Source organism: Mus musculus, chromosome 9 (genome assembly GCF_000001635.26).
Source record: "Mus musculus strain C57BL/6J chromosome 9, GRCm38.p6 C57BL/6J".
In the NCBI taxonomy this organism is placed as follows: domain Eukaryota; kingdom Metazoa; phylum Chordata; class Mammalia; order Rodentia; family Muridae; genus Mus; species Mus musculus.
The window spans coordinates 123,145,932-123,157,880 of NC_000075.6; the positions used below are offsets into that span (position 1 = coordinate 123,145,932).

The 11,949-nt window shown below is 48.6% G+C and overlaps 1 protein-coding gene across 1 annotated transcript; it reads left to right on the plus strand.

The window, feature by feature from the left end:
* Positions 1-5,014: 5,014 nt before the first annotated feature.
* Positions 5,015-11,501, plus strand: Clec3b (C-type lectin domain family 3, member b). The gene is made up of 3 exons (NM_011606.2): positions 5,015-5,221; positions 8,486-8,584; positions 10,816-11,501. The coding sequence occupies exons 1-3, from the start codon at positions 5,113-5,115 to the stop codon at positions 11,214-11,216; spliced, it is 609 nt and encodes a 202-aa protein (NP_035736.2). The 5' UTR covers positions 5,015-5,112; the 3' UTR covers positions 11,217-11,501.
* The last annotated feature ends 448 nt before the right edge of the window (positions 11,502-11,949 follow it).

Sequence of the window (11,949 nt, forward strand, 5' to 3'; positions counted from 1 at the left end):
CCCTGTTCGGGCACCAGCTGCCGCAGACCCTCTGGGTCCCTGTGTCTGCGTGGAATGGGGTCTCTCGACGCGGGTGGGCAAAGTGTGGGTGAGTGACAAACAGACACACACAGGAGAGTTCGTGTGGAATCTGAGTGTAATTTTAAAATCGAGCATCAGACTTTTTATGCAGAGGACAATAAGGAAGTTAGGTGACATATTTGTAAGGTACAATTGAGGTAACCGGAATCTTACATAAAACAGAGGAATGCAAACACAAAAGGTCTAACGGGAACCACCTGGGATAGAATTCATTGATAACAGCTGGGATCAACAAGGGCTCCACCTAAGATTCACTAATACTAATCTTAGAAGCCAGGGTCAAGGGCTTCGCGCCCTTGCCATAGTTCCTATTTTAGTCTCTTGTATAGTCCACCTTCCCCTTAGGCCATTGTAAATACGTGTGTATGGGTGTAACTCTGCTACAGTTCTAAGTATCTATTCTGATTTCTCCTTTGGTCTGAAACTTCCTTCTTCCTTAGTGATGGTAAATTCCTGTGTAAGGGAGTGACTTAGCTTTTACAATCTTACTGAATTCTAAGCCCATGATCTTGCTCAAGGACATTTCTAGGACTGTTGGAACACTGGCGGAAGGCTTTAGCCATGTCAGAATTCAATTTTAAAAAGCACTTATAATAGGAAAATACTGAAAGAGAGCACGTGGATCCATACACTAGACTAACACGGGAATGGAAAATTAATGTATGGGTAGGAAATGCTAGACTCCAGGAGGAGAGCTTCCTTGAAACTCTCTTGCCTCATGAGTGACTTTTAAGCCTTTCGGCTTGTCCAGCTGACTCGACCGGAGAGCGTAACAAAGAAATAGGGACACATTTTCTTCAACAAGGCTATACCTTCTAATAGTGCGACTTCCTATGGGCCTATGGGAGCTATTTTCATTCAAACCACCAGAGGGGCTACATAAACAGTGATATATGCTTACATTTAACAGAATACCATTTTTACACAAATACACCTTGATTTTTAAAAATTATTTAGAGTTCTTCCCACTCTTCCAGAGGACCTGAGTTCAGTTCCCAGCACCTACCCCAGGCAGCTCACAACTGTAACTCCAGCTCTAAAAGATCCAGTGCTCTCTTGCACATGTACAAACACTCATACACCTAATATGTATATTAAAACAAGGATAAACTGATGATCATTTGTTTATGTGTGTGGGTATTATTCATGGCCTGTATGTGGTCAGAGGCCATCCACAGAGGTTGGTCCTCTCCACCTTGTAGGCTCTGAGAGTCACCCTCAGGTCATTAGGCTTGGAGACCATGAGTCTTGCTATCTGCTAAGTCTTGCTATTGCTGAAGGACTGTCATTTTAAAGCATCCTTTGTTGAGAGAGTGTCTCTGTAGTCCAGGCTAGCCTCAGACTGGTGGCAGTCCTTCTGCCTCAGCACCCAGAGCATTTGGGTTACAGGCATGAGCCACTACTGGCTTTGAAACATTCTGCAGCTGCCACACCTGCCACTGAGGACACACTGATGGAGCTGAGGGACAAACTGTCTTCCCTCAAAACTGCTGAACCATCTCCAGTTGTGCAGATCTTTCTATGGAGACACTGCAGGTCCAAATCTGGGGAAGCCCCAAGCTAAGACACCACACCCCTCTGACTATCCTAGTTCTAGAAGAGGCACTGTAACAGCACAAGTGGGGTTCCTTGTACTCGTGCAGAAGTCTGTGCAATGTTTGTACACCTATCTCTTTCAAAGTCCTGCAAGTGAAAACAACCCAGGATGTTGCCTACTTCTTACTACAACCCCAAAAGCCTTTAAGGTTCAGGCTTTACTTTCTAGATCAAGTAGGGAAGAGTCACTCCCAAGGTCAGGTGAAGCCCGCTGGAATTAATTTTAGGCAGATAGTTCCCAGTGTGCCTCCCTGAGAGTGGCGCATCCTTTCTCCAAAGTACGTTCTGATCACAGCATCCCCGTGTGGCTTACTTCTGGCCTCCAGTCTTTTCATATGTCTCATTGTCTCCATCTGCATGTCTAGCTTTCTGTCTGCCCCCTTCCTGCCCCTGTCCCTGTCCCCACAGATGCTGTCACTCAGCTACAAGTTATTTCTCCTTTTCCTTGAGCCCCCACATGGACTACCATCCCTAGTCCTCCTTTGCTCTGGCCATGTTAGTTGTCTTCCCTCCCTGCCAGCTCTGGCATTTTAGTGCCTAGTGATGCCCCACTGTCAACTCCAGGCACAACATGGGTCCTTGCCATGCATCCCTAGGACCTATTATGACTATGAGGCACTGTGGGCTTACACAGTTCCCGAAATACACTGGTCCCCTAAGGTTCTCCCATGGTTTGTAAGCCTGGGATAACCTCCCCAGCAAAAGTAGAGTAGAGCCTCCACATTTGAGCCCATTTTGGGAAACAGGTCTTGGACTAACACATACTTAGGTTCTTGCTGTTTCTTATGTTGGCTGTAATGGAGTCAGTCGGGGGAGAGGAGTTTGGAGAGCAAAGGAATTTTTTGTTTGTTTTCTAAAAGAACTATTAACTTCCTCCTGCATTTTCTACCCACCCAGTTTTCCTGGAAGCAAGATTCCTTGTTACGTTATGCAATCATCAGTCCCCAGATTATCCCACTGAGGTTCCAGCTGTCAGTATGAGCCCTCTCCCGCTTACAAAAATGATGGGCGGTGCTCTTTCCATTAGTTAAGGGGATCTGCAGATGTTCTGCTTCCAGCTGGTCACTGGCTGACCATCTAAGTTCCTTCTCCTGGGCCTCGACAACATGTCTCTCCCAGCCGGATGGATCAAGGCTGGTCCAGAGATCAGAGAAGAGCTGAATGATATAGGTACTGCATCTTTTTTTTTTTTTTTTTTGGCCTTGAACTCCTGAACTTCCTGCCTCAAACCCTCAAGTGCTGTGATTGCAGATGTGTACAATTCTCTGTTTATTACAGATGTGCATAACACCCTGTTTATTACATGCTAAGGGCCAAACCCAGGGTTTTGTTTGCTTGCTTGTTTGTTTTTGCTTTTTGAAACAGGGTCTCTCTGTGTAGTCTTGGCTGTCCTGAAACTCACTCTGTAGAGTGGGCTGGCCTCAAACTCAGAGAGCCACCTTCCTGATCCATCTTCTTCCTGAGTGCTAGGATTAAAGGTGTGAGCCACCATGCTCAGCTCAAAACCAGGGTTTCTTGCATGCTAGGCAAGCACTCTACCCTACTACTGAGCTACACCTCCATCCCTGCATTTTGCTTTTTAAAAGGTCATATTCACAGAAAATTCCAACTACTCTACAAAGGACCTTATTTCCAAAAGCCATTTTTGACTAAGTGGTCCATCTGAGCCACCTTGCTGCCTAAAGGTGAAGACGTGGTCATACATTGTAGCATCCCCACTGGAACTGGGACAGGACGTAGCTCTGCCCTGTGTGCCTTACATCCCATCAATTGTATCCAAGGGTCCTTTCCAGAATTATATGTGGAGCTATATTATGTGTTCATCTCCTCCAGCCTGGTGCTGATGGTAGTGTGAGAGCTCCCATTCTGCAGAATCTCCAACACTGGTGAGTTCACACCTTAGGAACTCCTTCAGGCTGGCTGTTCCCACTGATGGGTCCTAAGCATTCTTAAGTATGCTTGATTCCTGGCAGTGAGACACATTTGGTGTCCCGTCCAGCAGGACTTAGTTATTCCATGGGTCGAGAAGGACCAGGGCCTGAAAGACGAAATGAGCGGAGAAAGGGAAGCAAGACCAAGCAAAGAGTTGTCAAGGTCTGTTTAATGAAGGCTAGGAGCCTGATTATAAGCACACAGTGAGAGAAAATAGGAAGGGGCATAATAAAATACAGAGAAAGGGATGGACATCTGGGGCGGATGCTGATTACAGGCTTCTTGCAGCTTATCTTGGAATGTCAGCCCTAAAACAGTCCTGGGCACCAAACGGAGACATGGAGGAGAAGGTGAAGCTGCCTTAATCTAAGCAGTTCTAGGTGCCAAGTGAAGGAGGGAGTGAAGCTGGCAGTCTCAGGTGCCAGGTGGAGGCAATGAAGGAGGGGGTGACATAATTCCCTTCAAAGGGTCAGTGGATCTTTAGGGTGAGAGTTACTGGCGGGACTTAGTTTCCCACAGTTTGGTCTCTCACAATTTGGGTTCATTTCCTGCCCCAGCCTTGGACCCAGCATCTCTCTGCCATGCTCTGAATCCTTGAGTAGAATGTTGCATTCTGTACTTACATGCCAGGAGGACTCAAGGCTTTGGATGGCTTGTAGCAGTAAGATCCTTTCAGGGACAGCTGGGAGTCAGATGTTTCTGCATTCTTATGTTGACTACACATATGGATTTCTCTGGATATGTTCACATTCACAGGGGCCCACCGATAACCCTGCTTTTAAGCCCACTGTTTTACTAGGGTCTGCTTATGCCATCGGTGTTCCTGTGGTCTTGGCCATCACTCCCCTGCTTACAGGGTTCCTCCTTCCCATGCTTGGAATCCAGCACTGTTGCAGGACCTCCACTTTCCTGGCTATGCCTCCCTCTGTCCTGCAGAGCTTTGATACCCCTCACTGCACATCCAGGAGACATCACCCTGGTTCCCTCTCTGGCACCTCTGCTCTAAGGCCTTTTGGGTCCCTTCTCTGCTCTGGTCCCCTCTTTTGCTCTGTCTCTCTTATGGCTTCAGGACAGATTTTTGAGGGAAAAAATGTGAGGAAGGACCCCCAGTTCCCTCAACAAAATGGGAAAGGGCAATTCTGTGGGTGCAGAGACTCATTAAGCCAATGTTAGGCCCAATCTGGCTCCTGCGAGAGATGATCACTGGATGGATTGAACAATGACAGCTTTTGGCTATCTGTCAGAATCCTTTGAAATGCTGACTTTCTCGGAGCCTGGCCAGGCTGCTGGGTGTTTGTCCACAGCAGTGTAGCTATGGCTCCCAAGCCTTTCTCCTTTGGCAGGCTTGCTTCACTTTTTTTTTCTCTCTCTCTTTCTTTTTTACATGTCTTCAGCCAAGTTTTGGGAGGGTTTCCCAGGCTGAGGTCCTTGTGTCCACAGCCTTAAGACGTGTAGCCCAGGCTGCAGTGGCCACTGCTTTCTGACCCAGGCAGCAGCAGCAGTATGGGATTTTGGGGCACCTACCTGCTCTTCTGCCTCTTCTCCTTCCTGTCCCAGGTCATTGCAGAGTCACCCACTCCCAAGGCCAAGAAGGCTGCAAATGCCAAGAAAGGTAAGAAGGGGGCAGCTGTCCCTCCCAATGCCCTAGGAGCAGCTTTTTCCTTTATCTTCTGGGGAGCAGTCACAGTCTGGGGGCAGCTACCCTCCTGGTTACCTCATGATCCTCCCTCCATATCTGATGTTGGTGAGTCCTTCTGGGACCTTTGGTGAGAGACCCCTGGAGCTTGGGGATTTCTCATAGCAAGGATGGCTGTCAGAGATTCGAGTCCCTGACTCTTAGAACAGAGAATAATCTTACTAGGTTTTGTAAACTAACATCTGCTCCTCCTCTGGCACCCAACACGTTAGAGAAATCAAACCTCCGGCTTGGAGATGGACAGTTCCCAACAGGGAGCACCAGACTGGGTTTCCTCAACTGTGAGCCCAGGAGGGTGGAATTTGCTCAAAGACTTGCAGACAACATTTAATAATATATTTAAAGTCCTCCAGAGACAAACTCAGAGGGGGAATGGGGGGAGATGGACTTTTACTTCCATGGGGTGTCAGCCTTGTTCCCTCAGATGAGCTCAGAGCATCTCTGCTCTCCTCTGAAAAGTTGAGGCTGCAAGACCTACCTCCATAGTCCTGTCAGCAGTGAGGTCATCCTGGGATGGGTGGGGAACGTTCTGGTAATGACTGAGGCTGTCACCCTACAGGACTTTGGAGGATGGCAGGAAGAGTCAGAGAGATGGGGCCCTAGAACCCAGCCAAAGAGAGGGGAGGGTGTGAAGAAATTTACAGGCCCTCTGAGCCTCCACAGTGAACTATACAAATCAGCATCTTGGAACACAAGGCTACAGCAAAGAGCAGGCAGAATCCAGCGGTAGGGTGCTTGCTTGCCCAGTGGCTGCAAGAAACTGAGTTTGATTCAGAATTTACATAAAATCCAGAGTGAAGGGAAACACTTTAACCACAGCACTCTGGAAGTGGAGGCAGGAGAATTATAATTTAAGGTTATCTTCAACTGTATAGCAAATTTGAGACCAACCAAGGCTACAGAACCCATCTCAAAAAAAAAAAAAAAAAAGTAACAAAACAAAACTCCAGCATTAGAGTTAAGCCGCTTCCTTCCTGCTGTGCTCTAATGTGCAAGCTGCCTATAGTGTGACTTCCTGGTTCTGTCTTCAGAACTTTAAACAAACAAACGAACAAGATAAAGCGCTGGGTGTGGTGGTGGACACCTTTAAACTCAGGACTCTGGAGGCAGGCAGGTGGATATCTGTGAGTTTGAGTCCAGCCTAGGGGTTCCAGGCCAGGCAAGGCTGTACAGGGAGACTCTGTCTTAAAAATAGGCAAAACCAAAATACTGAAGACTGAGTTTACAATGTGAATAAAATTCAAAACAGAATGGATACTATATTATCAGCCCCTCGACAAAGGGATTTATCATAGCCATACAAGTTTGGAGATGAATCCTGATAGCCTGAACAACTAACATATATCAGTGATTATTTAGAAAATTTGAATGGACTGACTAAAAGTAAATGTCTGTTGTGTGTGTGGAGAACTATTCCAGAAAGATCCCAAATGTAACAGAGATGACTTCTGCAGGGAACAGTCTGGATTGGAAAAGAGATTTTAAGGGTTGTTTTGATTTCTTTCTTTCTTTCTTTTTTTTTTTTTAATTTTTTAATTTTTTTATTTTTCGAGACAGGATTTCTCTGTGTAGCCCTGGCTGTCCTGGACTCACTCTGTAGACCAGGCTGGCCTCAAACTCAGAAATTTGCCTGCCTCTGCCTCCCAAGTGCTGGGATTAAAAGTGTGCGCCACTTTGCCAGGCTGTTTTGATTTCTTAAGTCAGATGAATATAATTGTCTACAAAAATGCTCATTTTAAAATAGGAGGGCTGAATACCCTGTATGGTTCATTGCCAGCATTGCCACCAGGGCATGCCATGTGAGGGATACTCGTCCAAAGCAAACAATTTCTGAATGTGAAAAATGATTGCCAGTTTCTCGGGTTCTCATCAGTCTTGTAGATCATGTCATGTGTGGAAGGGGAGGATCATAGCAGGGGTCAGTCTTCCGTAATGGCCACACTCATGCACTGGTCCCAGATGGCTCCCATGGAACCCTGAAGCTGAGGCTCAGAGTGACCTGGTTGCTGGCTCCAGCCCTATCTGCTCTGCTCTTGTCCTCTGGGTGTGACTTTCCCCACACTTGATGATCACTGGACCACTGGGTTTTGTACATGCAAGTCTGTGTCTTGGCCACAATTCCTTGGCAAGGCTTCTAGTGGGTGGACTCTGACCTCATCGATGTGGATTTCACATGAAATGGCCCTTGGAGGTGACTCCCTACCCTTTGCCTTAAGCCAGACCTTTCCTGGGAACCCCTGGAACTTCAGAAAGACAGGGGTTTACCCACAGCTCTCAGCTCTCTCTCTCTCTCTCTCTCTCTCTCTCTCTCTCTCTCTCTCTCTCTCACACACACACACACACACACACACACACACACACACACACACACACACTGTCTCTTACCTATACCTGCTGATGCACAGGCAGTCCCTATCAGAGATGCCATGTACCATGAAGCAGGTGGGAAGATTGTGGCTACTTGGGTCAGGGCCTTGAGCTACCATCCTAGATAGGTCATTTAAATCTGGCCTCAGTTTCCTTGTGAAATGGTGGAGATTCAAGATGGTACTTGCCCATGGCATAGGGCAGTTTGTGAGCATGGTTAAGGTGGTGCACAACAAGCCCCAGTCCTTCTGCAGTGGTTACTCTGTGGGAAGTGGCTTCCCTGCTCTCCCTGAGCTGCAGCTGAGGAGGGTGGGGGACACATGCCCTGTGCTGTGTCATTTCTCCTGGGCTTCCTCAGAGTCATTTCAGAGTGTTGTTGTCATCTCCTTGTATGTATGAGAAGGTGGAGCTGTGTTGGTGAACACGTCAACTCAACTCAGTCTAGGGCTTGCTCTCTTGATTTGTCCCCCATACCCAGCCCTGTGCCCCCCTATACCCCTGAGTCCTAGGGGCATTGACCTCTGTGATTTTGTAGCCCATGGTCCTATTGGAACTGATGAAATGGCTGCTTCCTCAAGTCCTGCTAATCCCAGCCCCACCATGACAAATGCAGGATAGAGAAGCCTGAGAGAAACCAGGAACAGGCAACAAGGTCCCACTGGAGGGTGAGTTCCTGAGACAGAGGACAGAGGAAGGAACACCAAGAGATCTAGGCTGGGAGAAGGAATTTCCTCTTGCTTCTTTGGGGCTGGCAGATGGGGAAGGGAGCATCTGCCTACCTTGGGTTTTCATTGTCTCATGCCTCTGTCGTAGATTTGGTGAGCTCAAAGATGTTCGAGGAACTCAAGAACAGGATGGATGTCCTGGCCCAGGAGGTGGCCCTGCTGAAGGAGAAGCAGGCCTTACAGACTGGTAAGTGCAGGATAGCTGTTTGGAGGAACACACACTTAAGAAGGGGTAACAGGCAACCTGAGGAAGAAGGCTGTTTCCATCCAGTGCCAAGCTCAAGAGCCCTCACATGCTTCCTCAGGGAAGGTTGCCTTACTTACATCTGTAAGACCCACCCAGTCAGGCATAGTTGGGTAGGTCACAGCTAGAGGGTATGGAGGTGCTCCAGAGGCCAGAAGGCACTCCAACAGGAACCTAACACTGTCCAGTGGAAGTGAGCTTTCTGGAGTCGGGCCAGTCACAGAGGAACTGTACTCAGTAGCCTGACAGCCCTGGGGCATACTGCTGCATACCTTCTCCCTGCCCATCCCTCTGCATCTCTGAGCTTTACAGATGGTCTCTGAATCTCAGCAACCAGGCCAGCATCTGTCAGTCCCAGTATAAAGATCTGCCAGCTGACGGGGGCTGGAGAGATGGCATAGCTATTGAGGATGCTTGCTTTCACAGAGGACCAGAGTTTGATTCTTATCACCACATCTGGTGGCTCACAACTGCCTGTAACTCCAGTTCCAAAGGACCTAACGATTTCTGTCCTCCATGGGCACTTCATGTCACATGCATTAACCCCCAACACTACCAACACTACCAACACACACACACACACACACACACACACACACACACACACACACTTTAAAAATAAAAATAAGGCATGGTAGCTCATGTCTTTAATCCCAACACTCAGGAGGCAGATGTAGGCGAATCTCTGTGAGCTCAAGGCTAGCCTGGTCTACAAAATGAGATCCAGGCTACTCAGGGTCATACAGTGAGACTCTATCTCAAAAACAAAAACAAATAATAATAAGATAAATAAAAAAAATAAAATCTTGGAGCTGGAGAGATGGCTTAGTCATTGAGAGCACTAACTGCTTCTCCATAGAACCTGAACCAGTTCCCAGCACCCACATAGTGACTCATAGCCATCTATAATTCTAGCTCCAAGGGATTTAATGCCTTCTGTCCTGAGGACAACCCCACACAGATGTGATATACACTCACACAGGTACATGTATATACACATAAAAAACTTCTAAAAATAAAATATTAAAAAAATAAAAGATGGTCTGAGGCAGAGGGATTCTCATGGTCACCCAGCTGGGGAGTGGCAAAGCAGGACCAGGGCCTCATAGCTTGGGCACTCTAGTGGCCAGGAGAGCCAGCTTTTACTTTCTTGCTTGGGGAAGCCTAAACAGACTGGACATCCACTCTGCCAGGCCAGTCCTCTTTCAAGTTAGTTGTCCCTCTCCATCACGGTCATCTTGCATGTGTCTATTCTCATTCTCTACCCACCCTGTGACCTTGCTCTGTTCTATAGTGTGCCGTGAGCATACCTTGTGTGTGCTTGGCTCTGGGCTGTGTATACGATGCATCTGTGTGTTGTGGGTGTGCTTTAGAGTCTGTGACTAAACACTTCTATGAGGCCTAGCTGTCAAATCCCTCAGGGACATGGGAATGTTTCTCTTTAATATTCGCTGGGTGGAATGGCTAAGTGCAAGGGGCAGGGCCAATATGGAGCTCTGACATATGTGACCCCGCAGCAAAAACCACACACTCCATCTGTCTGATGCAGAAATTAAGCTAAACACAAGCTGCAACATCAAGCTCACCATGGGCACCTTCCTCCTAACCTGGGAGACCAGTGTTGCACTGAACACTCTAGTTTAGAGTAGTTTTTGAAATGGCCATTCCTTACCATCTTTTTTTTTTTTTTTCCACAAATGCTCCTGAAGTCCCAGTTCCACTCACCCAGCCAGGGACCTGGTCTGAGCAGAGGTCCCCTGTGTTGATCCCCTGTGTAGAAGCTTGCTGGCCCTCAGACAGGAGTGGTAGATACTAAGTAACCAGAGTGGGGTCTCTAGTTCTAGTAGGTAAATGTCTAGCAGTATGAGCTAGTAGCTTGATCCCAGGGAGGGGAAACTATCAGGGACCAGGTGACTTCTTCACTCCCTTTATCTCTGGAAGTCAGTGACCCTGGCTAGGTCGCCCTTTGCAGCAGAGGTGTGTCCATTCCAGGAGCAGGGCACCATGTCCCTTCTTACTGGGCTCTTCAGGGTCTGCCACAGCAGGGTCCTGAGGCGAGAGCAAGCAGGCTTCAGGAGATGGATGGGATGGGGTGAAGGGTGGGAGTCAGCCTGGAAGAGGTCTCTTGGCCTCGGAGCATCCAAACCTTCTGTGACAGCCATCTCTCCCTTCAGTGTGCCTGAAGGGCACCAAGGTGAACTTGAAGTGCCTCCTGGCCTTCACCCAACCGAAGACCTTCCATGAGGCGAGCGAGGACTGCATCTCGCAAGGGGGCACGCTGGGCACCCCGCAGTCAGAGCTAGAGAACGAGGCGCTGTTCGAGTACGCGCGCCACAGCGTGGGCAACGATGCGAACATCTGGCTGGGCCTCAACGACATGGCCGCGGAAGGCGCCTGGGTGGACATGACCGGCGGCCTCCTGGCCTACAAGAACTGGGAGACGGAGATCACGACGCAACCCGACGGCGGCAAAGCCGAGAACTGCGCCGCCCTGTCTGGCGCAGCCAACGGCAAGTGGTTCGACAAGCGATGCCGCGATCAGTTGCCCTACATCTGCCAGTTTGCCATTGTGTAGTACAGCCGCTACTAGCCCAGCCCGGAGCGGAGGGGCTGGGCCTGGGCCAGGGAGGGGTGTGAACCACAAAGAGCAGAAGGCTGTTGAAGGGTGGGGCTTGTGAGCTTGCTATATGGGCGGGGTGGGGTGGGGGGGCGTTGGGGCTGAGCTGAACATTGGTGAGTGGGGCGGGCCTGGTGGTTCTCAGGGAGAGACAAGTTGTTGCAGGGCCCAGAGGGGCGGGGAGACCTTCTGTTCCTCTCTCTGCTTGGTTTTTGCAAATAAAGTTGGTGCAGAATTCCTGAAGTTGGGGGCTGGCGAGATGGCTCAGTGGTTAAGAGCGCCGACTGCTCTTCTGAAGGTCCCGAGCTCAAATCCCAGCAACCACATGGTGGCTCACAACCATCCATAACGAAATCTGATGCCCTCTTCTGGAGTGTCTGAAGACAGCTACAGTGTACTTACATATAATAAATAAATAAATCTTAAAAAAAAAAAAAAAAAAAAAAAAAAAAAGAATTCCTGAAGTTGGCTGGTCGGCAGATTAGGGCGGGAAGAAGATCCCAGGAGCCTGGCCCCAAACCCAGGAGAGCCTTAGTCACATTTCCAGTCTGCTTTCTGTAGAGACTAATTCCCTCTGCTGGACTACAACACACACTCCAATTCTGGCAGGCATGTTTGGGATATGGGGTGGGGCTATCCCTTCTCTTGTTGGGGATCCATCTGGGAGAAACATAGGCATGCAGGGGGCTTT